Source organism: Lontra canadensis, unplaced genomic scaffold, assembly GCF_010015895.1.
Source record: "Lontra canadensis isolate GAN:19392208 unplaced genomic scaffold, GSC_riverotter_1.0 scaffold132, whole genome shotgun sequence".
Lineage (NCBI taxonomy): Eukaryota > Metazoa > Chordata > Mammalia > Carnivora > Mustelidae > Lontra > Lontra canadensis.
Window position 1 is genome coordinate 2501468 of NW_022631126.1, and position 26800 is coordinate 2528267.

At 46.5% G+C, this 26800-nt stretch overlaps 1 protein-coding gene across 1 annotated transcript in view; it reads right to left on the reverse strand.

The window, feature by feature from the left end:
- The window catches only part of KIAA0556 (KIAA0556 ortholog), a 170607-nt gene that overhangs the window by 141436 nt on the left and 2371 nt on the right, over nucleotides 1-26800 (reverse strand). The window contains 1 exon segment of the mRNA XM_032842700.1: nucleotides 10840-10895. Coding sequence (XP_032698591.1) covers nucleotides 10840-10895 — 56 coding nt within the window.

Sequence of the window (26800 nt, forward strand, 5' to 3'; positions counted from 1 at the left end):
AACGGGGGACACTGTCTCCATCAAACAAGAATAACCTAGTATGGAGAAGAATTAATTAGAAATCATGAATGAAAGATTTAATCATCAAAATAAAAAGATCAAAAGACAGTGAAGAGCAGCCTAGATACAGACAGAGAGAAAATCACTGAGCTGGAAGATGAGGGAGCAGCATTTACCCAAAACACAGGAATGAGGACAAAGAATATTGGCAAAAACAGAAAAGGCTGTTAATACCCACTATTGGCAAGATTGCTGGCATTCTCAAATATTTTTGGGAGGAATGTAAATTAGGTTTTTCTTATGAGGGTATTTCCAGATTTCTTGCCACTAGAGCCACACGAATCCTTGCTGTCAATCCAGGGTGAGCCAATTACAGCCTATAGGCCAAATCTGGCCTGCCACCTATCTTTGTAAATAAAGTTTTATTGGAACACAGCCACGCCCATTCATTTACATATTGAATTGGCTGCCTTCCTGGGATAATGACAGAGCTGAGGAGCTGTGATAGAGATAGTGTGGCCTATGAAGCCTAAAACGTGTATAATCTGACCTTTTACAAAAAAAACTTGCTGACCCTCAATTTAGGCCATTATTAGTTGGGTTTTCTGTTATGTGCAGCCAAATACCTCCCCATGGAAATGATGAATAGAACTGTACAAATAGAATGAAGTCTAGAAAGATGAACATTCCACTGAGAACTGGCTATTTCCAGGTGTACTCCCTTGCGCAAATTCTTAAAACTATGTACTTAAGATCATCCACTTTATTGTATGTAAGTTATAGCTCAATAAATAAAAAGCTGAAAATAAGGGGCGCCTGGGTGGCTCAGTGGGTTAAAGCCTCTGCCTTCGGCTCAGGTCATGGTCTCGGGGTCTTGGGATCGAGCCCCACATCAGGCTCTCTGCTCGGCAGGGAGACTGCTTCCTCCCTCTCTCTCTGCCTGCCTCTCTGCCTCCTTGTGATCTCTCTGTCAAATGAATAAATAAATAAATAAATAAATAAAATTTTTTTTTAAAAAGTGAGCATGAGCGATGTAAACTCTAAAAAAAAAAAAAGCTGAAAATAAGAATGGAAGGTAGGCATTTCTTTTTTTCTTTTCCTTTTTTTTTTTTTTTAAGAGAGAGAGCAAGGGAAGGGGCAGAGGAACAGAACAGAGAGAGAATCCCAAGCAGGGTCCACACTCGATCTCACAACCCTGAGGTCATGACCTGAGCCACAATCAAGAATCAGTCGCTTAGCTGTGGAGCCACCCAGGCACCCTGGAAGGCAGGCATTTCTAATTGTCCCACAGCACGATCCTAATCCTGACACATAGGTACGTGTACACAAAAAAGCCAGAAGGAAACATGAAAGCAAGTGAGTGGCATGATCTAGGTGGTAGAATAATGACGGATTGGTGTACCTTTTCCATATTTTCTAATTTCTCAACAGTCAGCATCCATTAGCTCTGGAATCAGAAAGAGACAAAAAATGTCTAATGTGGCCCCAGCCAGGTGGGTGTGGATGGACCAGCCCCGCCTCCGGTGCGCCCCCTGCTGGCAGCACAGCTGGACAGGACACCCCTGGGGGAAAAGGGAGGACCATACACATGTACAAGTACTCCACTTTAGTTCCACTCTGCAGATGGGGAAATTGAGGCACAGACCTACATAACGGAAGCAAATAACTTGCCAAAGCCACCACAGCTAGAGCCAGGATGCGAGCACCGACAGCCTGGGCTAGACCCCTGCCCTGTGCCTGACCCCTCCTGCCATTCCATCTCTCTTGTGCCAACCATCTTCTGGGGCATCAACAAAGTATGAGCTTCCCAAAGAATATTTTTTTGGAAGAGTTTAGGTTTCTAGATAAAAAAAAGGAACAGAAAAGAAGTGGAGAACGTCAATGAATTTGCTTATATCTGCTTCACAGTTTTGGGCTGAATCATATAGTGGGGGTGGGGGTGGGGCACATACTCTCTTCATTAGCCTCAGATTGGAATCCAGTGGTCATTAACTGCACTTGGGGACGCAGGGAGTAAGTATCAGACCAGGATGTCTTGGAGTGATCTTTCTGTCATTGCCTCTGCCTCCCTACTCACATGCCCAGTCTTTTGGTCCCAGGAGGATGGATGTGGTCCTCCAGGATAACTCTGAACTGGCAACAGGGTCCACGGGGAAAAGAGGGAAAGTGGCCTGTGGGAGAGCCAGTCGGTGACCTGAGTGGGGCTGGGCTTCATGTGTTCATCTCTCTCAACCTCCCTTGAGTCCTCAGACTGGGGAGGAAGGGGCAAAGATGCCCATTTTACAGATCAAGAAAATGATCCTTGTCCTTGGGGCCTTACTTTCAAGATGGCCCAAAAAAGGCTGCAGCCATATGCAGCCTATCTGCTACACCAACGCTATCCAGTGTGTGTCCCTAATGCAAGGACATTAAGAAATCCGTCATTTGCAACACAGTAGAGGCCACAGCCGTCAGAGACATTTCCAAAGTGAGAGTTCCGGGTGCCTAGGTGCTTGCTTGCCAAGCTGTAGGGGAAGTCCCATGACTTGGGCCCCTGGCAGCCAGGCAGGCAGGAACTGTACTCGAGCAGCCCCCTGGAGGACCGAACACCCTCTTCCCCAACTGTGACCCATGGGAGCTACCCCATGGCTGGCACCAAAGCCCAATGGAGGAGCGAGGTCCTCTAGGACCAAAGAAAAACCGTCCTCTAGAAAAAAAGGAAAGTGGAAGTCATGCTTAAAAATAAAAAAAGAAAGGAAAATGAGGCTTGGGATGGCCACAGAACTCACATGAGGTCCCCTGGAGGAGATGCAGGCACTCTCCACTTTCCACAGTATGCACAATGTGCAGTGCCAGTGTAACCCCGTACTCGCATTGGGAACTGGGTAGCTTGCCTCCTTGCTGTGAGCCAGGGGCCCTCACTTGCAAGATGAGGACAAGGTTGCTCACTTCATGGCGTCTCATGAGGACCTGACAACGGCACTGTTGTCGGCCTCACCGTCCCCACCGCAAGGTGGCCGTGTGCTAGACAGCTATGACCTTCTGCCCACTCACTGTCTACCTTTCCCTGCCTTCTTCTGGGAACTGGATCCTGATTCTCCTTTGGGCAAACACCCTTCCCCAGCAAGTGCTTCCCATGGGGTCAACCCCCACCCCAGCCACGTCACCGGGATGCCATAAACCCTGGGCTGGCCGTGGGTCTTAAGCTGCTCTCTCTGGCTGCCACTGTTGAGAGAATTATAGTCAAGACAGGGAGGAAAGGAGAGGAAGAAGTACCTGTCACTTTCTCGGGGTTTACTACACGCCGGACACTGCTTAGAGTACCCCTGAAGACACGATGAGGAGGGTGCCGCTAGTATCCCCATTCAACGTATGAAGAAACTGAGGCCCGCGGGTGGATACACAGTAAGTGAGGAGCTGGGATTCAACTCCAGACCTTCTGGCTCCAGCCCCTGTACCCTTCCCCCCAACGTGTCTTCCTGCTTCTATGCAGTGAACCTGGGGCTACTGGTGGCCAGCTTGCTCTGAGATGGAACAGCCTGCTGGGGGAGGCGGGGAGGGCGGGCATGGATGAATCTGGAGGGACTGAATGAGAACGTGTGTCCAGCCACGCCTGGTGTGGTCCGCCCCTGAACTTTACAGCTAGGTGAGGCACCTGAAGTCCCTTTCTGGCTGAAGCTAGTTTGAGGAAGGCTCCCTTCACCTGAACAGTCTGAGAGACAGCCCATGGAACCCTAAGAAAGTGGGGGTCACAGAAACAACGGCCCTTGTCAGACTGGGGGGACACAGAGGAAATGGAGGCCCAGCGAGGGGACAGTAAGTGTACCCACAGTCAGCAGTGGTGGCTGGAGCCCATGTGGCCTGGCACTGACATGGCCCTTGTCCTGCTCTTCCAGAAGTGTCCACAGGCCCTTTCCCCCCAGCAGACGTGCCTTTCAAGAGGCATTCACAGGAAGCTCCTTCTCTTAGCATCATTCTCATTTCTAACCACATTCTGTATTCCACAAAGTGAATTTGGGGGTGGGGAGGTAGAGGGAGACATTTTCAAGGCAATTTTATGCCTCGGATCTGGAAATAGAGAAAACTTTGATGAAGCTCTTTTGAAGGGCACATTGTTTACCCAAAACAGACCCAGGAAGGGGAAGCTGTCAACATTATCTCTTTCTGGTCACAAATTGCGGCTCTCTGATGGGTTTTTCCTAGAGTTTAATCTTGTGCTGGAAGCTAAGCTGATACCAGAAAGGTTTCCGACACGCCAATCTCCTTCCTGGCATTTTATCAGAAATTGATTCTCTTTGCTTTCCGAGGCATGCTTCTTAGCCCTGCTGTCAAACGTGGGTTACGGGCACTGTATCTGTGGACATGTCTCCTGGGCTCCCGGCCTGACTGTGGGGGTCTAAGAGTAGGCTGGCATTTGGTGCAGTGAGTTTCCATCACCCGCAAAGGGGTGAGGAACACCGGCCCACCTGTGGCCTGTTTTTCCGTGGTAAGACCTCTCAACCACCTCTGACTCTGAAGGGATGAGCTTTCTAAATAAACAGGTGACTTTGCCCTTGCCAGTCCTAAATTACAGCATGCAACATTTACTGAGCTCCTAGTAGGTGCCAAGCACTCTTGCCAGGACTTTACACATATTAAATCACTGAATTCTTCCCACGACCCTCTGATGCAGGCTCTCTATGATCCCTACTCCTTAGAAGAGAAAGTCAAGTCACAGGCAGGATAGGCAACTGGCCTGAGTGATGGGGTGGGTAGGCTAAGAATCCAGGCTGTTTGGTTCCAGCGTTCCCAGGATCCACTACTTTGCTAAGTGGCTTCGAACCCCAACATGTGACTTGTTTGCCCTGGAGTGATCAGAAATTGTCAGTGTCATGAGGGCTCCCCCACCTCCAAATCCTCAGAGCTGCAGAGACCAAGACCTCAAGGGGCCAAAAGACTGACAGTTGTAACTTCGCAACGGGGAATGTGGTTGGCAACTGGATGAAAAATGGATTTAGTCCTTCTCTGCCCAGAAATGTGAACTAAAAGCTTTCATTCCGGGAAAAGTACAGATTTGGAATGTTAGCTGTCACACTGGACAGGCTCTTGTAATATAGGGCTATCAGCCTGCATTGTTTTTTGTTGTTTTTTTTTTTTTTCCTCCCCCACTCTTTCTTCTTCTTCTTCTTCTTCGGCTATTTAAAAAAATTTTTTTCTACTTTTTAAAAAAATTTCTAAAATTTTTAAACAAAGGGGTTGAGATCTGTAAATATGGAAGGACCAATGTTCTATTCCCCCAGAAGGCTGAAGTGGCAAGAAGCCTGGGATTGGAAATGAGGAAGGGGAAGGGTCTCTTCACTGCACGTCAGGAGAGTCTGAAACTTACAAGTCGCTAGTCCCACTGGTGCTCTGGCAACCAGTCAAGCAAGGTGCTCAGAGCCAAGGGCCCAGGAAAAATGGCTTTTAGAAATTGAGGTGCTGGACATGCCTCCCAGTCCTTCTCCGGACAGCCGCCCTGCTCCTACTCCCTCCTGAGAAAAGCGGACTGGAGAGCATATGGGAGTGGCCACTGAATGGTCCTGGTGTGGACAGCCACACTTCACTGTGGTTAGCATGCTATAGGGTGGCCTGGAACAAAAGCTTTGCCTCTCATGCTGCTGGGAGACCAAGTGGCAATGTCCGTTTTTAAAAAGAGCATACTCTTTGAGTCAGTCATTCCACGTTTAAGAATTTCAGCTTTGGACACGCGCACAAAGATGTCTGCTCGAGGGTATTCTTTAAAATGTGCTTCTGCTAGCAAATTCTCCTAACAGCCTAGAGAGCTGTCAACCAGGAACGGTAACATTCTCTACGGACAGGTCCACACTCCCTTACATGCATTATTTGGTAACAGAACCAGACCAGATCAGAACTGACAACGAAATTTACAACCTTTGTTTATCCTACTTAGTATGAATAATCATATTTCCCTGCAGATGCGTTAATGTGTTTGATCATAGGGTGTTGTCCCAGACCACACTGGGATGGTGTTACTTTCTAAATTCTGAAACAGTGAAACACATTTGGCCCCAAGGGTTTCAGAGAAAGGACTGTGCTTCTGTGAATTCACAGTGGAGCACTACGCAGCCACAGAGAGGAGTGGATGAGGTTTGAGCACATGTCCTTATGGAATGCTTTCCAAAACATGGTAGTAAGTGAAAAAAAAAAAAATCCAAGGAAAAGGAGTCATGTGTTGTTGTGCTATCACGGGGACAAAGAGGGACAGATCTGTTCTGCAGAGCTGCGTGTCTATGCAAGATTTCTGGAAGGACACACCCGCCATTGCTTACTGTGTTTGCTTCTTGAGAGGGTATCTGCGGCGCTGATAGCAGGAGCACTGTGTCCCCCGAATACCCTTTGGTACTGACTACCAGGTCAATCAGACTAGACTCTCTTTCTGCATCTGAACTGGGAGAAGGGAGGGAGGGAAGGAGAAGGAAGAGAGGGAAGAGCAAGACAGTGATGAGGTGCATAGAGCAGAGAGGAGCGACGGCATGTTCATGATGGTATAGAGAGGGTCATCGGGCATTCCCCATCCCTGGAGGCAGCCGGAATCCTGGACTCCCTCCTTCACTGTGTACTCCAGTTCCTCTTTTTGCATGGCAAAGATGGAAGGAGTCTCTAGTCCTTGCAATGAAAGACTTTGCTTAATAGCAGGAAGTACTTGTGTGTGTGTGTGCGTGCGCGCGCACGCACGTGCCAGTGTGCATGTGTCCATGTGTACAAGTGTGTGTGCTTGTACGTGCATGCAAAGGGAAAGCTTAACATTTTCTTGGTGGTTGAGTTAAACGATTTCTGCAGTCCTTTACAAAGTGAGCTCAGCAGATCAGTGTGCTGTTAAGAGCATTTTTCAGAATCTCCAATCAGCTGCAAAAGAAGGCAGTCCATTATCACTGGAGACTCTCAGACTGATTCAGAGTAGGGGAGCTGGATCTAGCCTGCCTAGGGGCATACAGCTGGGAGACTGGAAGGATGGAATCAGCTCCCAGTCCAGCTGGAGCAAGGGACATCCCTTCAGCAGAAGTACAATCGGGCGCCTTCTCTGTCCAAGGACACGAATACCTCTCTGTTAAATATTAGACATGCTAAGAAATGATTAAAATAATGTAACAACTAACATTTATGGAATGCTTACTACGGGTCTGGTACTGTGCAGGGTACTTTAAAGCATTACTGCCTAGTAAACAGGCAGTGAGAGGGGTCAAGAGGGGTCAAGAGAATCAGCCAAGGTCATATGACCGGGATCTGAGGCAGGAGGAGTACACTGTGGGTACTAACTCCGTCTTGTGGGGCTCGAGTAGCTCTGTGTGGTCCCCAGCGCCATGGCCATGAGCCCCACAGTGCCACGGGCAATAGGATGGATGCTGGGGGGCTGATGAACACAGATCTTTTTCCTCCTTTGTGGTTTTCTTTTCCACGTTTTTAAACACTGTGTGATAAATTTACTTCCTAATGATTTTTGAGTAAACTACAATGACCACAATTTCAAAATCATGAATAATTCAAGACCAAGGGCCATAAACACTATATAATCTCCACAGGCAGAAACCATGAATACTTGTTAGAGACAAGGCCAAGAATATTTTTACCAGCTAAATGGAAAGTATCTACCGGCTTCCAGTTAACCATCAGACGCATGTTTCTGAAAGGACTGGAGCTCTTCCAAAGCCTCGGTTTACGTGGTTTCTTCCAGGAAGCCCACTCTCCCTCCTCCAGCACCTGATGGGGGTTTATCTGTGTCTGTGGGAGGGCTTGAGAATTGGGGTGTCCTGGGGCGATGCAGGCATGCACTGCCCAGGGCAGGACCCGAGCTGAGAGCCAGGGGTTACTTAATACGGACCAAGCACTGGTTCTCAACTGTGGCTTGGGGTGCAGGGTGGGGGGGGGTGTCCCACCCCCAAAGAGGCTGATTTAACTGGTCTGGAAAAAGGCCTAAACTTCAGGGTATTTAAAAAGCTCCAGGGTGACTCTAACGGGCAGCAATGTTTTCGACCACTGAAACAAAGCCCTTGGCATGGGGCTGGTCACAGTGCGGTTGCTGACACCTGTCTGATGCTCAGCAGGTGTGTGTGTATGTGTATGTGTGTGGAGGGCAGGGATGGCAGAATGAAGGGCTCCCACACACCAGCCATGGCCCAGCGTTACTTCACGGGAATAAGGCCTCTGCTGTCATTCTCCATTTTATCAAAGAAGCCAGAAGTGCACATTTTTATGGGAAAATTGTAAATGTGGACAGCTAATTTTTTTTTTAAAGGAATAGGGTCTGGGCCAAATAAAACACACCTTGGGGCTGAATTTGGCCTGCCGAGCTCACTACGAATAGCCTCTACTCCTCTCCTTGCCGGGTTGGCTCATGACCACATGGAGAACTACCCAGTCCCGACCCAGGAAGGAAATCACATGTTCACCTGCCCTGGTGCAACCAGGCCCGTGTCACCTCACCACCGAAGCAGCATGATGCGCCTGTCTGTCTGTTCCAACCAGCTCGCCCTCCCCTTGCCTTTCATGGTGACAGAGTCTGATCTCTACCTAGCATCCTGCGTTAGGCATGAGTCTCAGGAAGTAGAGATTTCACAGGTGATGGGGGTGCGGGTTGCAGAAGAGGAAGTGGGCAGGAAAAGCATGTTCTCATAGATCAAGATGAGCATCCTGGCAGCTTGCTATCTCTTTCTCTTGATTCTCTAACCAAACAAAAGCCCTGTTGAGAGAGTCAGCACCCTCTTTTCCAGAAAGGCCTGAAACCATTTTAAATCTCTTTCAGGGTGAAACTTAGAAATTGTGATAAACATCTCCACTCTCTTTCCCTCGTTGCATGCACTTTGCAGAAGGGGAGGGAGGTGAAGTACTCTCGGGCAACTGGCATGATGGGAGGAGCCAGGAAAGCAGCAATCAGGGAGTCCTTGTTGCCAAGGAGAAAGACAGAGGGGGATGTGAATATCTCCTTTCCTGCTGCCCTGCTTTGTCGATTTCCAGCCAATGTCTTCAAGTGGATAAATGTCATGATGGTCCTCTGCGACCGAAAGCCTCAGTTAGGTTGAAATACTTCGTTCCTGGCTTTGGGGGAGTCCACGCTAAGTCACTTGACCAAGAGGGGGCTGGGAGCCTGCTGGGGCCTGTGCTCACTCCTGTTCCAGCTCTATCTACCCTCCAAGGGGGTAGTCCTTCCAGGGGGAAGGACTTTGTGGGAGATATGCACACCAGCTCCTGCTTCCAGAAAAATGTTCCTACCAGGAAGGAGTGACAGAATCCACTCTGGTTCAGTTTCTTGAATGGCCATCAGGGCTGACATTTAGATGTTTTCAGCAGCACCAAGGTCCTAGCCCTTGTCCCTGGCGGGTGGCTTAAATAAAAAGGAAACCCACGCCAGCTGTTCTGGCTACAGCTGAGAAAGGAGACAAGAGGGGACAGGATGACAGCCACTGCAAAGCACCCACGGCCCTTTGCGGTCCAACCCCAACCTGCTTCACTTGGCTGAGGGTGAGGCCAACTCAGAGGACGCAGGACGAATTTCAAGATTTGGTCAATACTTAAGATGAGCCTCGTGCCTTCACACCCTATTCCCCTATACCCATCTGTGGCTACATAAGACTCAAATTCAAACTCCGGTGAGCTTGAGACTGGATCAGAGGACCCTGAGGTATCCTCTGGGTCCTTGCTTCTACTTTGTACCCTCCAGCTCAGTAATCTTTTTTTTTTTTTTTAAGATTTCATTTATTCATTTGACAGGCAGAGATCACAAGTGGGCAGAGAGGCAGGCAGAGATTGATGAGGAAGCAGGTTCCCCACTGAGCAGAGACACCCCCCCCCAATGTGGGGTTCGATCCCCAGTACCCTGGGATCATGACCCGAGCTAAGGCAGAGGCTTTAACCCACTGAGCCACCCAGGCGTCCCATCGGCTCAGTAATCTTGCAACCTTCCTTATCCATGTCTGACTTGGACTTTGACCATGCTCTTCACTTGGCCCGAAAAACTGCTGCTTATTCTAAAGAGGCAGCCTGCATATCGGCTTTTCTGCCTGCGTTTCTGGAGATCACTGGCAGAGTCAGGTGAGCCCTTTTCTGTACTGAAATTCCACTCTCTTTGTCCTTCTCACACGGCGTTATGATGACCCCACTGCACATCCCTTCCATCTATACGGCGCCCACCGTGAGATTGGAGCTGTGTCCCTCTCATCCCTTCTGCCGGGCACAGGGCAGGTGGGCTCAGTGGGGCAGGTTTCAAGAATGGCCGTGGTATTTGTAGATTTCCCATGCAGAGGTGAGGCCTACTTTCCCACCCCTCCAACCTGGCCTGACCGTGTGACTTGCTTTAAAGAAAACCAAGTTGGCAGAAGGGACACCATGCTGGTTCCAAGCCCAGGGCTCAAGAGGGGCTACAGCTTCTGCTCTTCATGCTCTTGACCCCCTGAGCCCCCAGAAGAACAAAGCTGGCTGGCTGGCTGGTGGATGAGAAAGCAATAAAACAGAGTTGAAGCCATGGTATTCCCATCCCCAAGGTGACATAATCCTCACCGCAAAGGCATAGTGAGCCCAGCTGAAATCAAAACTGCTGAGCCCACGTTACCAACCCACAAAATCATGACCTAAAAGCACTGTTGCTGACATCCCTAAAACATGGGTTTAATTTGTTACACAGACAAAGCTAACTGATACACTTCCTAAGAGACTGTTACTACCAGTGACACTCTGGTTGAGACCTCAAGGTGCCAGATATCTTCTGGACCAGGATTCAAGCTGGAGACTCAGAGAGAGACAAGTAGGAGATCCAGGCATTCTTATTCACCGGAAGGCTCCCTTCAAACAAAGCTGCCTCCCACCCACCCTCACCAGTGACACATTTACCTCCTTTTTCTCCTGCGAGCACGACCGGCTTCTGTCAGCCTTTCGCAGAGTCTGACCTGTAGCAGTTCAAAAGCAGAACCAGAGATGAAGGCTATTTTAAAACAGCTAGTTTATCACCACAAAAGCTTTTTATTTGCAAACTGAATAGACGGGACCAATCATAATCAAATGATTTTAAGAAAATGTAGCCTATTATCATAGTGGGAAAATGGCATACTCTTGAAATAGACCAACGGCAAGGAAATGGTAATTCACACACTCGCATCGTTTGACTGTAATGAACAAAGCCTCAGCTCTTTAATCTGGAACATTATCTGCACTCTGCCAGGGCCGACGGAAGATTTCCCAGTCGAATTACATTTTTATTAAATTGTTTGGAATTATATAAAATGCCTTCCACAAAATGCCTTCCACAGTGTGCATACACATAACCTTTGATCAGCGCACACCAGTGGGCTTCACCAAACCCCCAAACTCGGTATCTAGGTGATGGTACAGATGTGAATTAGCAGTAATCACCCACATTTCCTATATAATGGGCAATTTCAGAGAGAATGTTGCTTTTCTTAGAAAACTGGAAGACTAACATTTGAAAGTATGCATAAATTCAACGGCTCAACATCATACGGTTTAAATGTGCTGTTCCAAATGCAGTTTTCACAACTTTTATGCATGTGTCCATTATAAAAGGATTCCTTGATGGAAAATTAATGGATTGCCTTGGTTTTAAAAGGTAACATGGGAACCTCTGCGCCTTGCCCATGTGTCTTCCAAATTATCCAGCTTTCCTCGCAGGTAGCTATTTGTGAGAAAATCAGTACCACACGTCCCATTACCTAAGAGTGTTCCAAAGCAGGAGCAAAAAGACTTAGCAATGACTTATCAAGAGGCAAGAAGCGGGGACTGAGTCTCGGAGGAAAGATGTTTGTCTCTGGATGTGGTGACTTCCAGTAAGTCTACATGGGTGTGGGGGGCAGAGGGTCGGGGACCTCATAGCCGGTGATGAAGCACCAGTCAAAGGAGGACACTCTTTCCAAGAAAGTGAGAATAAGGGGAAGAGCGAAGGTCCGAAGATGAACCTCTGGCAATTGCCAGAATTTGGGGCCGATATTAATAAAAGATTTGGAAAAGAGGCAGCCAGAGAACTTATAGGAGACCTTGGATTATAAAATATCATGGTAGGGTAGATGTCCTTTGGGTTATCTGCTCAGCTCATAAGGACACCCTTAAGCTGCCTCCTTCTCTCTCCCTTTCCTCCCTGTCCTCAGAGGGGAGCTCCAAGGCTGTACAGGACCCCAACCTCAGTAACCCAACTGCAGTCAATTGGAATTTGAAATTCATTTGGAAAGACAGAATTTGAAATTCATTGGGGGACAGACTACCAGAGAATGCCCAGGCAGAGCAAAGTGACCTGAAATTTACTACGTGTCTGCCATTGCCTTCTGCAGATACCCACTTAAGGTACCACTGAGATGCTGGATGCCAGCAGTGGGGAAAGGTTGTACTGTATGCAGACAGGGAGGGTCTACGAAAACACGCTGTACTTTCTACCCAACTTTGCCATGGACCTAAAATTGCTCTAAAAAATAAGTTTTTATTAATTTAAAAAATTAAGAAGAAGGCCCAAAATTAAGGATCAGGGGATCTGGGTTGTTGGACCCATTTTATCCCACCTCCTGAGCCCCGATGCTCTGGAGGGAGGAAGCAGGGTGGCCACTCCCAGAAACCCTTGACTTGACTGCCCTTGGTCTAAGCTGTCAGTCCAGGGACTCACTGTAGGCCGTAAGGCCAAGCAGAGAAGATGGCATGCCAGGTCGTAGGCCACACAAGGCAGGGCTGGGAGCCAGGAGATTGGCCTGGAGCTGGAAGGGGACAGGGAGGCTTGGAGACCAGGGGTCAGACCAGAGTGTTCTACCAGCAGAGGCAATGCTTACGTAAGTAAGATGCCAGCAGGGAGAGAGCCCCCAGAACAAAACCAGGGAGCAGAAGGAAAGCAGAGCTAGTCCAGGGCAAACAGGGCAGTTCCCAGAGTCTGGCTACAGCCCTTCTGGTGCTGGTTAGACATACACTTAGGGACATGGTCCAGTGGACAGCGGACCAGTTATGAGATCTTGGATAAGTCACAGGATCCCCCAGGATCCTTCTGGGCCGTATTTTCTTCCCATTTTTTAATTTTAATTTTTATTTTTATTTTTAAAAGACAGGGTGAATCACCTCGGGAGTTGCTTTTCATCCCTAAAATTCTGTTACACCAATAGAGAACAGTAAGAAAAACATTAAGGTGGGCCATAAAAACAACCCATTAATACAAAGAACACAGAACTTAAGTACTGAAATTGGAAAGCAAATCTCTCTACCGGAGTTCATTGGAAGCTGCTTATTCATTAAATTGGAAAATAAATGGCTTATTTTCCAATGAAGATAACCCACGCTAATTACGCACACTTGTAATCTAACACCCAGTCCTCACACCACTGAGCCCCTCTCTCCTCTCAGTAGCTCCACGTGGAGGCTGCTCCTTCCTGCCAAGGACAGAAAGAACGTGATTACACCGGACCTGTCTACTGCACTCAGCGTCTCGAAATACCATCCTACTTAGATCTCATTGTATTCTCACGACACTCAGGGAGGGAGGTGGAAGAAGGTGACATTAATATCAAAAGATGTTGCTTGCAAAATTGAGGTGTTCCCCCTGCATTTTGCAAGGTGACCTGTCATTTTTAGCCATGAGACGATAAATAAAGCCAAATATAAGTGATACATGTGGACCTCACATTATAAAACAGACATGTGCCTGGGAACAGGGGAAAAAAACACCCCCAAAATGAAAAAGACATGAAGGCATATAATATTCTGCCATGCAGGACTTCAGAAATTTTATCCGCATTTTGGACTTATTTTCAGTGGTTAGAATATTCTGATCGTTTGGTTTTACTTTGCTCTAGATGCAGACCATAACACTCAGCGCTACCCTTCAGAGGGGCAGGGAGTCTTCCTCTGCATCTGAAACCATCAGGCAGGGGAAAATCAGCATCAGAATTACTCTTAACAGAGCCTTAAGCCTCCTATGAAGTACAGTCCACAGGACACAGCCTTTTCTGGCCTTTTAAAAAATTATTATTATTTTTGTTATTGTTGTTTTTTAAAGGGTTTTTTTGTTGCTGTTGTTTTTGTTTTTGTTTTTAGTTTTATTTATTTATTTGACAGAGACACAGTGAGAGAGGGAACACAAACAGGGAGATTCGTGGAAGAAGGAGAAGCAGGTTTCCCGCTGAGCAGGGAGTCTGATGCGGGGCTCAATCCCAGGACCCTGGGATCATGACCTGAGCGGAAGGTGGATGCTTGATGACTGAGCCACCCAGGCGCCCTGGACACAGCCTTTTCTAACCATTGCTATAGTCTACTCCACATGTGAAATATTTGGTGCATATGGAAATGTATGGTAGATGATAATACCTATGCATATCATTGTGCAGTATTTCTAACTAACTTATTCACATGGTGATTACTCCCTCTGTTTTTCCTATAGGGTAGAAGAAGAGTGACGGGAGGAGGGCAAGAACTGGGCACCAAGTTCATGAATGTTTCTGCTTGGGGGACACAGCTCCACTGAAATGGACACCTACTATGTGCCTGGATCAATACATGGGCTTTACCTCCCCCACATCCTTACAACCACTGTTCTGGGTCAGGGGTCAATAAACTTGTCCTGTAAAAGGCCAGAGAGTAAATATTTTTTATTTTTATATTTTTTTAAAGATTTTATTTATTTATCAAAGAGAGCAAAAGCAAGAGAGATCACAAAGGGAGAGGGAGGGGCAGACACACTGCTGAGCAGAGAGCCCCATGCAAGTCTCGATCCTAGGACTCTGAGATCATGACCTGAGCCGAAAGCAGATGCCTAACTGACTGAGCCACCCAGGTGTCCCTGAGAATAAATATTTTTTTACCTTATAGGCCGTAAGTTCATTAAATCATAAAGTCTCTGGTGCAACTACTCGACTCAGCCATCACGGTGCAAGAGAAGCACTAGACTATATGTAAACAAATGGGGGCCGCTGTGTTCCAATAAAACTTTATTCGCAAACACAGGCGGCAGGCTGGATTTCGCTCCCAGGCTGTAGTCTGCTGACTCTTGCTCTGGATGGACAGTACTATCCCGCTGGTACCAGCAAGGAAGAAATGAGAAGCAAACTTTAAGGGGGTGATTGAACTGCTTTTTCGAGGTCACAGAAATGTAGCTTGTAAGTGACAGGGCTCCGTGTGCTCCGATGGCTATCGTCACTAACATCATCACCATCACAATCATATTAATGATTGTGATTACCATGTGAGCTCACCTTAAGTCGGGTTTACTCTGTGCCAGGCACTGAGCTCCAGGCTAAGTCAACAAATCAACCCATGTACTCCTCTCAACTACCCAAGAAATAGGCACTATTATCCCGCTTGTCAGATGCAATCACTGAGATCCAAAGAGGCTAGAAGATCTGCTCTAATCACCCAAGCTAGTGAGCAAAGGAGACTGATCTGGAGCTGAGCAATCTGGCTCCAGAACCTTCAGCCCTAACCACCAGGCCACACGGATCCTTAATCAGGGCATTAAAGACAAGTACAAGCCCACGAGAATGGACCTGGGAGGGAGTCTGATATAAGCAATTCTTTCTGTGATGCAGCTTTTCAATGTACTTTGGACTGCTAGAGCAATTAGTAAAGGGGTTGGATGAAAATGATTTCCCAATGATCAAAGAAGATGGTGTGCCAGCAGCCGGGTAAACGCCGTAAGATGCCAAGAGTGGTAAGGCAGCCTTGGCATTAGACACTCACTCCTGTCTGCTCAGGTGAAATGCTCAGCCTTGGCAGGAAGGGTTGGGCTTTGGAGAATAAATCCAGTGGAAATCCTGCCGGCAGAGAGGGCCCATGCTGGGATCTCCCCACCACAAAGGAGCTTTGAACTAAGAACTTGTTTCTCTCCACTGGGGGGATGGTAGCGCCATGAGGTCACAAAAATGAGCTTATTTCTTCTGTTGTCCAAACAGGAGAGCTTATATTGCTCTCATTTTATATATCTATGCAATTTAATTTAAATGACAAATATCCCACTGAAATACCACTTAATCTCACTAATCGGACTGGCAAAAATCAGAGGTTTGACAACATACTGTTTGCAAGAGCTAGGAAGCTGGCACTTCGGAGCACTGAGGAGAGGGGAAGTGCAGAATGACACTTTGGGTGTGTATATGGATACAAAATACTTTTGGAAGGTATTTTGACAATATCCTCAGAAGTCCAGGTGCATTTTCCTTTTGGGCCAGCAATAGCACTTCCAGGGATCCGCTGCAAAGAATTACCTCTACAAAGAGGAAATGGACGTACAAAGGTATTCACTGTATCACAATCTGCAATAACAAATGTTGCAAATGACCCGTAAAGCTGGCAGTAGGGGCTGGATGAATAAATACGGTGAATCCACACAATGGCACAGAATACTGGGAAGCTGGAAAAAAGAATGGACAAGCTCCTTGTACATAAGGAAAAAATTGATAGGCAGAAAGTATACGAACTATGCGATCTTTTCTCTAAGAGGAAAATAAGAATAAATACTCACACCCATCCTATTTGTATGAAGAACCACCCAGAGCTACATGTACAAAGACAAGAAATCACTGTTCCTTTTTATGTATTTTTATTTTTGAATGATGTACATGGACCTATTTCCTTTTGGAAAAATTAAAAGAAACTTAAAATATTAAATGTCCAAAGGCAGATGCAAAAATTTTAAAAAATACAATGGAAAATGTAGATTGTTCCCATTAGGGAACCCAAGAAGGGGGAGTCTGCCAGAGGGAGATAGAGTAGCCTCTGCGAACCTCAGCACCAGGTCAAAGCTTGCCGAAAAGACAACACAATATCTTGGGAGGACAAACTGTCTTCTTTCAAGAGACTGATCCGTAATGCGTGAAAGATAAGAATGAAATGATGACAAAATATGGTTTCTGGAAATTGGAACAATGGTTTCTTGGCTAAGCCAATACACTATTGGTAACCTGCTCCTTTATTTAAGGGCAAAGTTTGTATGAGATGGCCAGGCAAGATGAGAAAGGAAAAAAGAAAAAGGAAGGAAGAACAAGGAAAGGGAAACTGAAACCTGTCCGGACGGGCTGTCTGGAAATCGTGGTTTCCTCGTGCTTACTAGGCACCTATCCCTGGAGCTTCTTCCCCAGGTGACAGCTCTCAGGACTCCCTATTAGGCACAACAACAAAGCCTTGAGGCTCAAAGAAAGCAACCTGCCCAAGGTCAGAGCAAGGAAGGGGAAGAACGAGATTAACAACCGGTCAGTCTGGCTGCTAATCCAGTGTTCACTATACCCTGATCCCTACCAGCGTCACCTCGTGTCAAGTCCAGGTATGGGAGCACCCCAGCCCCACTGTCATTACTACCCCACCCCCACAGGTCTTTAGGCCCAGCCCAGCTTCCTGGACTTCCACCTGCAGCCTTTGCAAATACACCTGTGGCACAGTACTAGGTGGCAGGGCGGGGACAGAGCAGCCTAGGGAGCTCCTGCCCAGCCTGAGGGGAATCACTATTTGGTGTTGCTGTTGAACACTACTCCAGCCGAAAACCAAGAATGAGGCTTAACCGACTGAGCCACCCAGGTGGCCCATGGAAATCACCATTTGGCTCCAGCTGCCAGTTTCAATGCAGGAATATGGGCCCAGTCTCATGGGATCGGATTTTTCTAGAGAAGTCCAGTATTAGGAGAAAATTTCTAAGTTTTAAATACTGACAAGTAACTAAAAAAAGTTTTTTAAAGCTCTCTACAGATCCAACAAAGCAGGCTTCTAGATTCTAACCTAATGGGCAACTAGGCAGAAGGCTGGAGCCATCATTTACTTTGATGCCACGGACCATTTTTGCAGGGGAGCGGGGAGAGCCCTTTAAGGAAATTTCATCATCGTCACAGAAATCTGTTAGACAAAAAGCGTGACTGTTTGGAAGACAGGTAAACATGGGCTCTGTGACACACTTCCAGATTCCTTCCAATTCCCCATGCACGCCTCCAGGCTGGTTCTGGGGAGTTTAAGTCACATTCTGTCTTCTGAAAGCCCAAAACAATATCCCTGTCACTCTTCCTTTGCATTTTCTGTGTAACTCAAATTCCCGGGGCCCAGTTTACTGCCAAATTACCTGAGATAAACAAGTCATGCTAAGATCCTCTTTTCCTTTCCAAACCCAAACAGCAGCTGGCAGATAGAAATGGTTATTTATAGCCTGCACACTGTTACGTGCATTTGCTTGTGCATTTCTAAAAATGCTTAGCCATGCATTCTGTGGCTGACTTCATAATTACACGAGAGCCTGGGGACAATGCTGTGCGGCGGCAGAGAGGGTAGGCGGTGGGTCAGCCTGTCTGGCTCAGCTTCTCAGTACCTGTTTGGAAACCCTGATAGCATGATTCCATTTCAGTCCATGGTCGGCATTAAGATAGTACCCGTGAAAAGCTTAGAACAGGACCCTGCACATAGTAGGTGCTTAGCAGTAAGTGGTTCACTCCCCCATAAGCGGCTGGCTGTGTGTTCATGGATCTCAGCAGGTTCTGTTGGACTCTGGTTCCCAAATGCTTCCTGAACCTTTCCCTTCCTCCCCATCACCCCTCTGCGAGGCCCTTGATCATCAAAGAGCCACCTGGCAAGAGTCCTGTCTCTGTTATTGCTGGGCTTCTCCCATGGCAGCCAACTAAAAATGAGATTGTATCCCTTGCCTGCTCAACCCTCCAGTGCATGGTTTGCTCTCCGCTTGCGCATGCTCACATCCACACCACGACACCTACAGCCCGCCAGTCTTTCCTCTGCTCTTTGGACTCACAATTACTTCCTGCACTGGGTCCTTTGTTCTCATGGTCCTCTCCTGTTGGCTCCTTCTTATCAATCAGATCTCAGCCTGAAGGGACCTCCTTCTTCAGAGAGGACTAACTAGCACACCATCCTCCCTACTTTTATCCTCCACACAGCTCCTATCTGATCTTTTTCTTGTTAATGTAGTTGTGGTCTGTCTCCCCCTGCACCCCCTGCCCCAGAAATGGTCATTGTTTGGCTTTGTTTTAATCCCTGAATTTCCCATACCTGGAATAGTGCCTGGAATGGAATGGATATCAGTAGACATTTCTGGAATCTGTGAATGAATGAATGACCGAATTTTTGAATGGACAATGCAGGGAGGACAGGAGGCATGAGTATGAACTGCTATGAAGACTTCATCTTCTCTCACAATGTATTTTCCTGACCCTATCCCCCTGCTCTTTCTCAGATGGTGAAATGAAATATGACAAAGTGAGTTTAATACACCACTGGAGATAATTGGAAAATATTGATTTTTTTTCATTTGAAACAGTAAAGATAAGAAAATGCCACACTTCTGTAATCTAATCAGTGGCTTATGTGACAGCATGCTTCCCAGGCTAAAATGTACTTTGGTAGACCTCTGTATCCATCCTACAAGTTCCCAAACCCATTCCAACTACACAGGCCAACCCAGTCCCCCACTGACAAGTGTGGACATTGCATTTGTGAGCCTGCGTGTACATAACCAAATTAAAGTGTCTTCTGCATTCTACTCCTCCCTTCCCCCCACAAGGAGCTGCCAAGTAGTCCTGGAAAACATAGGAAATGATGCACGAGCTGCCCTGGAATCCTAAAGAAAAAGATACGTTCCTTCCTCAGACAGCTAATTTTTACTGAGATCCTATTAAGGGCTGGGTACCATTTTAAGGCCTTTAGATAGATGGATTCATTTGATTCTCATAGCAGCCCTATGAGGAAGTCCTACTATTAATCTCTGTTTTATAAATTCAGAGTCCAGGCACCGAGAGATAAAGAAACTAATCCCCCCAAGGTCATGTGGCCTCAGAACTGGAGTCTCTTTAGTAGGTCTCCATAAGCTCTCACCTAGTGGGCACCAGCGTGAAGATGGGGAGAGCCGGAAAGCAAATCTAATCCTCTGTCCTGGTTTTTCAGGGTTGCCTTTTTGCAGGCTTAAAATAAAATCTCCATCTGAAATCATGCAGGAGGCAGGACTTCCCACTACAAGGGCTCATTAGGAGGGTGGGGTGGTGGGATGCTGGACAGAAATGGATCTGGACCTGTTCTCCCACCTCTGCAGGCATGTTGACTCCCCAGGCCGCATCCCCAACATCTGATAAATGACAGCGGTCAGACCCGATCAGAAGTTACTCACTGGCTGAACCCAACCTACCAATATTTGTTTGGTCTCCATAATGTTTTAAAAAAAAATTTTTTTTTTCTTTTTTTTTTACACCTTGGGAGATAACACATTTTAAAATCCTGAGTTCTGGATGGTTTTGCAAACCTAAACAATCTGGAAACACAGGACTTGCCTTCCTGCCCGGCAATAGTGGTCTGAGGATGAGGCCTGGCAGCTGGCATGGTATCATCTGGTTCCCAGCCCTTGCTGGCCGGTTGTCTTCCCTGTCACTGAAGTCAAGTCCAAGATGCCGTTTACCAGCAGGTCTCAGAGGTCTTTCCCTACAGTGAAGATGAAAGTGGCCACATCTCCAGCAAAAGAGAGAATCATTATTGTCATCATCCTAATGGCAGCGAACACATACGGACTTACCGTGAATCAGGTCCTGATCTAAGGGCTTTGCGTCCATGAACGCTTTTAATTTTCACAATAACCCCAGGGGGTGGGACAACTCTTACCTCTATTCTACAGATGACAGGGAGATGGAGGAAGCCACATACTGCAAGGAATTAGTAGGCAACTGAGTTCTTTATGAAATTGATGCATATCCCCAGGTATGCAAAGTGTATACAGGTGTTGAAAGAATCGGACATAAAGCAGCATAATGAAATACACCCTAGACACTGCAGTCACTTACATCACCTGCCTGGTCCTGGCAGGCGTCTTTTTTTTTCTTTAAAGATTTCACTTATTTATTTGACAGAGAGAGAGTGCACAAGTAGGGGGAGCAACAGGCAGAGGGAGAGTGAGAAGCAGACTCCCTGCTGAGCAAGGAGCCCAACAGTGGAGCCCAACACTGGGAGCAATCCGGACCCAAGCCAAAGGCAGACACCCAACAGACTGAGCCACCCAGGTGCCCTCTGCAGGCTTCTAAACTTGTTTTCTTCCATAGGATCCTAAAAGAGTTCCGAAATCTACCAAGTTCCCTGGACTACATCTGATAAGTCTCTTTCCGCACTATCTTTGATTTCAGGCAGGTTCATAAAAAGGTATCTAAATAGTTTCAGATTCTTTTTAAGATTTTATCCATTTATTTGTTTGAGAGAGAGAGAGAGAGTGCTTGAGCAAGTTGGGGGAGGAGCAGAGTCGGGAGGGAGAGGGACAAGCAGACTCTGTGCTGAGCACGGAGCCAATGTGGGGCTTGATCTCAGGACCCCAAGATCATGATGTGAGCCCAAGCCAGAAGTTGGACACCTAACCAACTGAGCCACCTAAACACCCCTCAACAGTCTGGGAGTCTTGAGAGAGATCATGCGTACACATGCACGTACACACACACACACAGGCATGTATACACATTGCATTGCAAAGTCACTCAGAGTCTACTGTAAGAGTGCGGTGGTCCCTGAATGGGTTGGTGATCCAACTTCCGGCCTCGTGCTACACTGACCAATAACCCTCCTATCCCCCAATGACATGTTAAGTCAGAGGCTGTCTCCAGAGTATCCATCAGCTAAGGGTGGTCAAGGTAGCATCAGAGTCAAAAATGAGGCAGGAGGTGGGAGCGATGGTGAACCCGCTGGGAAAAAAAAAATGGGAGGACAGAAACGCTAACTGCAAAGTAGAGGGATTGCAACAGGGGCTGGGGGTACAGTGAAGGTAGCTAGGTAAAGGCATATTATCAGGACTAGTCTGAACTACTCCAAAGGACAATGTCTGGGGTGACCATGCTTTTCTCCTTAGCGAAAGAGGAGCCAGGTGAGATCTCTGGAAGCTTGACCTGTAGGCTTGGCTGCAAGGGCTTTTCCTCAGCCTGCTTTATGGAGACCAGCCAGCAATTCACAAAGGGACAAAGCAGTTGATCTCTTTCCTAGGTACAATGTTAGCCCAGCAAACACTCATGTCCATCTCCCTGTGCCAGTCCTGGGGCCAAATGCTGGGTAGACAAAGGAACAAGAGTGGGTTTCTGTCCCCAAAGAAGAGGAAAGGATGGAGCCCATACCTGTGACACAGCAGGATACATGAGGGGGCCAAGGGACCCCACCATGTGGGAGGAGTTAATTTTGCAGGTGGTATCAGTCACCACAATCCACAGTGTGGAGGTGACCTGAAAGGAGACAGCTTCCGGGGAACACAGCAAGGGGAAGGGAGGGAGGTGGAAAGAATATGGTGTGCACGAGAAATGGCCAGCTTCCTGAGCTGGCTTGGGCAGTGGGTGAAATGTCAGATGTCTATAGGCTTAGGCTAATATTCTCAACGCAAGAAAAAGGCACTTGCTGACCAACATCATCAGCCAGAAGAAGTCAAACTGTCATCACACGTCCAAGGTCAAGAGGGACCAACATTCAGGGCTGGAGGACTGGGGCTTTGTGGGAATGTAGGCCCATAGGCCAAAGCATCCTTCCATCAAGAGACTGACAAATCCAGGTTTTTATGAGAAACCACAACTTTTAAATATGGAAAAGCTCATCAATGGACCCAGTTCAGGCCACCATAATACCTCTCTGAACATGAAGGTAGGTGGGTAGGTGGGTATCTAAATGTGAGACTGAAGACTGGCAGACCAACCAAGGGATAGGGGAAGGGAGGCACATGGCTCTCCCAGGGAAATTCTCAGATTTAAGGTGCTGTGACCAGGGCAATTGTGACCAATTATTAAAGTCACAAGGGTCAAGCTGTTCATCAGCAGTCAGTCTGGTGCCATTGAGGATAATGGACACTTCCTTCCTCTTACATAAAGTGAGCTGTGAACAGCACCAAGCTCCTCCTTCCAACTAACCACATTGCTCCTTGGCAGCCCTCTCCTACTTGGAAACAGAGGCACAGCCACAGGGTCAGATCCTGAGGGAGCCAAGCAGGTAGGCAAGCGCAGTGCCTTTTGAAGTGTTCTTCAACCAGACTAATGGATTGGCCTTGCCCACAGACTCACTTCCCAAGTCTAACAACCTGGCCACACATGGATGGGGACAAGTTTAAGACAGGTTTTTGATGACATACTCTAGACATAGCGACTCTACGGGCCACGTATTTATTTTGCCTGCTGAATGCCTGCTTTGTTGAGCGTACGCGTTAATTGGCTGAGTCCCAGTTCTGCTCTCTGCTAGCTGCAGGCTATAAATGGGCCAATGACACTGAGTGTCGTACAGAGCAGTCTCAAGAATCAAATCAGATCCTGCGTGGCAGGGGCTGGCCAACTTTTCCAGGAAAGGGCCAGATGGTCAAGAGTTTTGGCTGTATGGACTATATGGTCTCTGCCACAACTAATCACCTTTGCCACTGAGGCATGAAGAGATCCATAGACTGTACACATTTATATGCAGGTGGGCATAGCTGTGTTCCAATAAATCTTTATTTACAAAAGCAGGCAGGGAGCCAGACTGCTTTGAGAAAGGGGAAGACCTTTACAGATGTTCTTCTCTAGGGAATCCCATGTGGGATTATAGTTAGCTGTTGATGACTGGCTTTCTCATCAGATTATGAAGTTCTTCAGGGCACAGAATGCATCCCCCGTTTTTTCTTTCAGATTAAAATGAAGAGAACAGGTATATACAGCACATTGTGCCACACAATAGTAATCCATAGGGATTTCCAAAATTGCCCAAGTGAATACAAGAACAGGATTGTAACTTCAGATGCCTCTGGGGCCCAGGCAGGGAACACATACAATGCGTGGCAGGGGCAGTCAGGGAGGTGCTGTGGGAAAGAGGAAAGTGTGCCTCCCTGTTATGGGAGGAGGGTCTCCATTTGGCTCCAGCTATGAAAAAGCTGTTGCCATGCACAACTGTGATTTGGTGTTAATAGATTTTATTGATCTTTGTTAAGAAAATACCACAATAAGGTATTTATGAGAAATCCCTCCATTTTTCAATGTTCTGATGACTTGTTCAAAATTTGAAAAATACAAAACATTATGGACCAAGGAAATATGACTGTGGGCTGATTCATTTAGAGGCCCCCAATTTGTAACCTCTGGTTTAAAGAATTCATTTTCAAATCTGCTACATTGCTCCTTTTTTTTTTTTTAGGTGAAAAAAATATTTAACTTCTATGTTCAAAAACATCAATTTAAAGAAAGCTTTTTAAAATTTTTTAAAATATTTTATTTATTTATTTTGACAGACAGAGATCACAAGTAGGCAGAGAGGGAGCGGGGGAAGCAGGCTTCCTACCGAGCAGAAAGCCCAATGTGGGGCTCGATCCCAGGACCCTGGGATCATGAACTGAGCCGAAGGCAGAGGCTTTAACCCACTGAGCCACCCAGGTACCCCAACTTAAAGAAAGTTTTAAGGTACTACAAGGAGGGGCACCTGGGTGGCTTAGTCAGTTAAGCATGCGACTCTTGATCGCAGCTCAGGTCTTGATCTCAGGGCTGTGAGTTCAGGCCCCACACTGGGCTCTGTGCTGGGCATGGAGCCTAATTTAAAAAGAAAAAAAAAAAAAGAATACTACAATAAACTCCCATATACTCTTCACTTAGATCCAGTCTTACTCGTCTTGATTATCTCTGGATTCCAGCACACAGAAGGCACTGAAATGTGGACTTGCTAAATGAATGTGCTAAGAAAGAATAAGCAAAACATAGAGCGTCAACTTCCTCTAAGCTAAAAATCACTGAACTGGATCCAACTCAAGGATGGGTGCAAAGAAGGAAGGAAGACAAAACAGACATAGAGACTCCACGGACAACGCATTTATTTTGTCTGCTGAATGCCTGCTTTGTTCTAGTTCACATCCTTTTTGGCTTGGTTTATTTTAAATAGTAAGAGAAACCAACAAATCACCAGGAGCCCAGGTGAATACCGTACCAGACCGGAAGAGACCAGACACGCTGACAGCATACTTTCAACAAAATCTTACTAATTCAACCGTCACCCGTTTTGCAGTTTGGGATTATTTAGACAAGCTAGGCTAAATTTCATCTTGGCATTATTAATTCTTTGAGAAAGTGTACTAAGCAAATGAACAGGATAAGCGGGGGAAATGTTGAATATTTGCTCTGGGGAGAGCAAAAGCAAATGAACAGCTTTAAAATCCTTTCTAATTATGTTGATGTGCTGAACTTTTGTCTAATTATTATGTTCCTTGAAAACTGAGCAGAAATATTTTTTTTTTCCTTGAACCATTTCATATTCCAAAAGCACTGGAAGAAATGACTTTAACATAAAGGTGAACACTTCATAGCAAAAGACTCACACGTTGCTCGTTTACATTCAGGTAAATAAAAAATGCCAGACGTTGGCTTTTCCTTTAAACAAACAGAGGGCTAATTACAAAGATTATTATTTACTAGAGAGTTTCATCAGAATCCCCCCTCCCTCTTCTGCCAGCTGAAGTCTGCCCATTTGCAGATAATGACAGAATTCGCTACCACGTCCGAGTGCTTTTTATAAGGAAGACTTGGTGTTACGTGTGTTCACACTTAGTCTCGTGTAATTCAACAGTGGATTACCAGACCAAACAAAGTAAGCCTTATCATCAGCCATTTTATTGACAGGAAAACTGAGGCTCAGAGAGGTCAGAATACACAGCAGAGATGTGAATCCACCAGTATACAGCCCCCCAAATATATCAACATTATGTCACACTGCATTGCAGAGCCAGTTAAAACTTGCCCAAAGCCAAAGCCAATGGGCCAGGAAAAATGTGAAAACCACAGTGATTTGGACCTGCAAAATCAACCAAACTATAATCCAGTTTGGGGACACTTGCTAGATACTTAAGCTTTTGTAAGTTTGGGAAGTAAACATCTTTTCAATAAGGCCAGGCTTGGCGTATCTAGTTGGCTAGACTCACAGTTCATCATGGCATACTTCACTTTCACCCTACTTCAGGTGGGTGCCTATAAAATTGTTGTGTAAGGGGCGTCTGGGTGGCTCAGTTGTTAAGCGTCTGCCTTCAGCTCAGGTCATGATCTCAGGGTCCAGGGAACCAGACCCACATCAGGCTCCCTGCTCAGCAGGAAGCCTGCTTCTCCCTCTCCCACTCCCACTGCTTGTGCTCCCTCTCGCTTTGTCTCTCTCTATCAAATAAATAAATAAAATCTTAAAAAAAAAAGTTGTGTAAATCTAAATCTTAAAAATTGTAATGGAAAAGGGATCCTTTGAATGCTAAATCTGATCTTAGGGCAAATACTTTCTTAAAGAGAACAAGTTTTTCCTTTTTGTAACCAATCTGTAAATTAACAGGTTCCTTAATCGGGCCATGATAACGCTTTAGGAGTGAACAAGATGATGACAGAGCAACTGGGCGGAACTTCTTGAAAATGTTCTATAGCAATGTTTCTCAAACTGTTTTCCCCAGACCCTGGGAGGAAGAGAGGTTCACAAGGACAAAACCATTTTCATCACAATTCTAAGACATCCTCACCGTGTTGCTATCTGCACTGATGATGGGACAGTGGCAGTAGGTAAAACTGTTACAGGGCAGCGGCACCAAACTGTCCTAGTAGTCGTTGTATTCTTTACTGCCATGTATTCACGATAAATCAACAACAACCAAAAAATCACTGTCACCTAAGAATATCCTTATGAAATTGTAAAAGTTAGTTTTACTTAATTTCTTCTCATGAGTCCACAGCTTTTCAATATTCTGTGTGACACAATGGCAAATACACACCAAGCATTTCCACTACAAGCCAAAATACAATGGTTGATCCCAGAAAACACTCATGTGTGCTTGTTTGAGTTACCAGCTGAACTAGCCACATATGTATAGAATGCCATTTTTACTTGAATACAACTAACAAACTATAATTATTCAGAT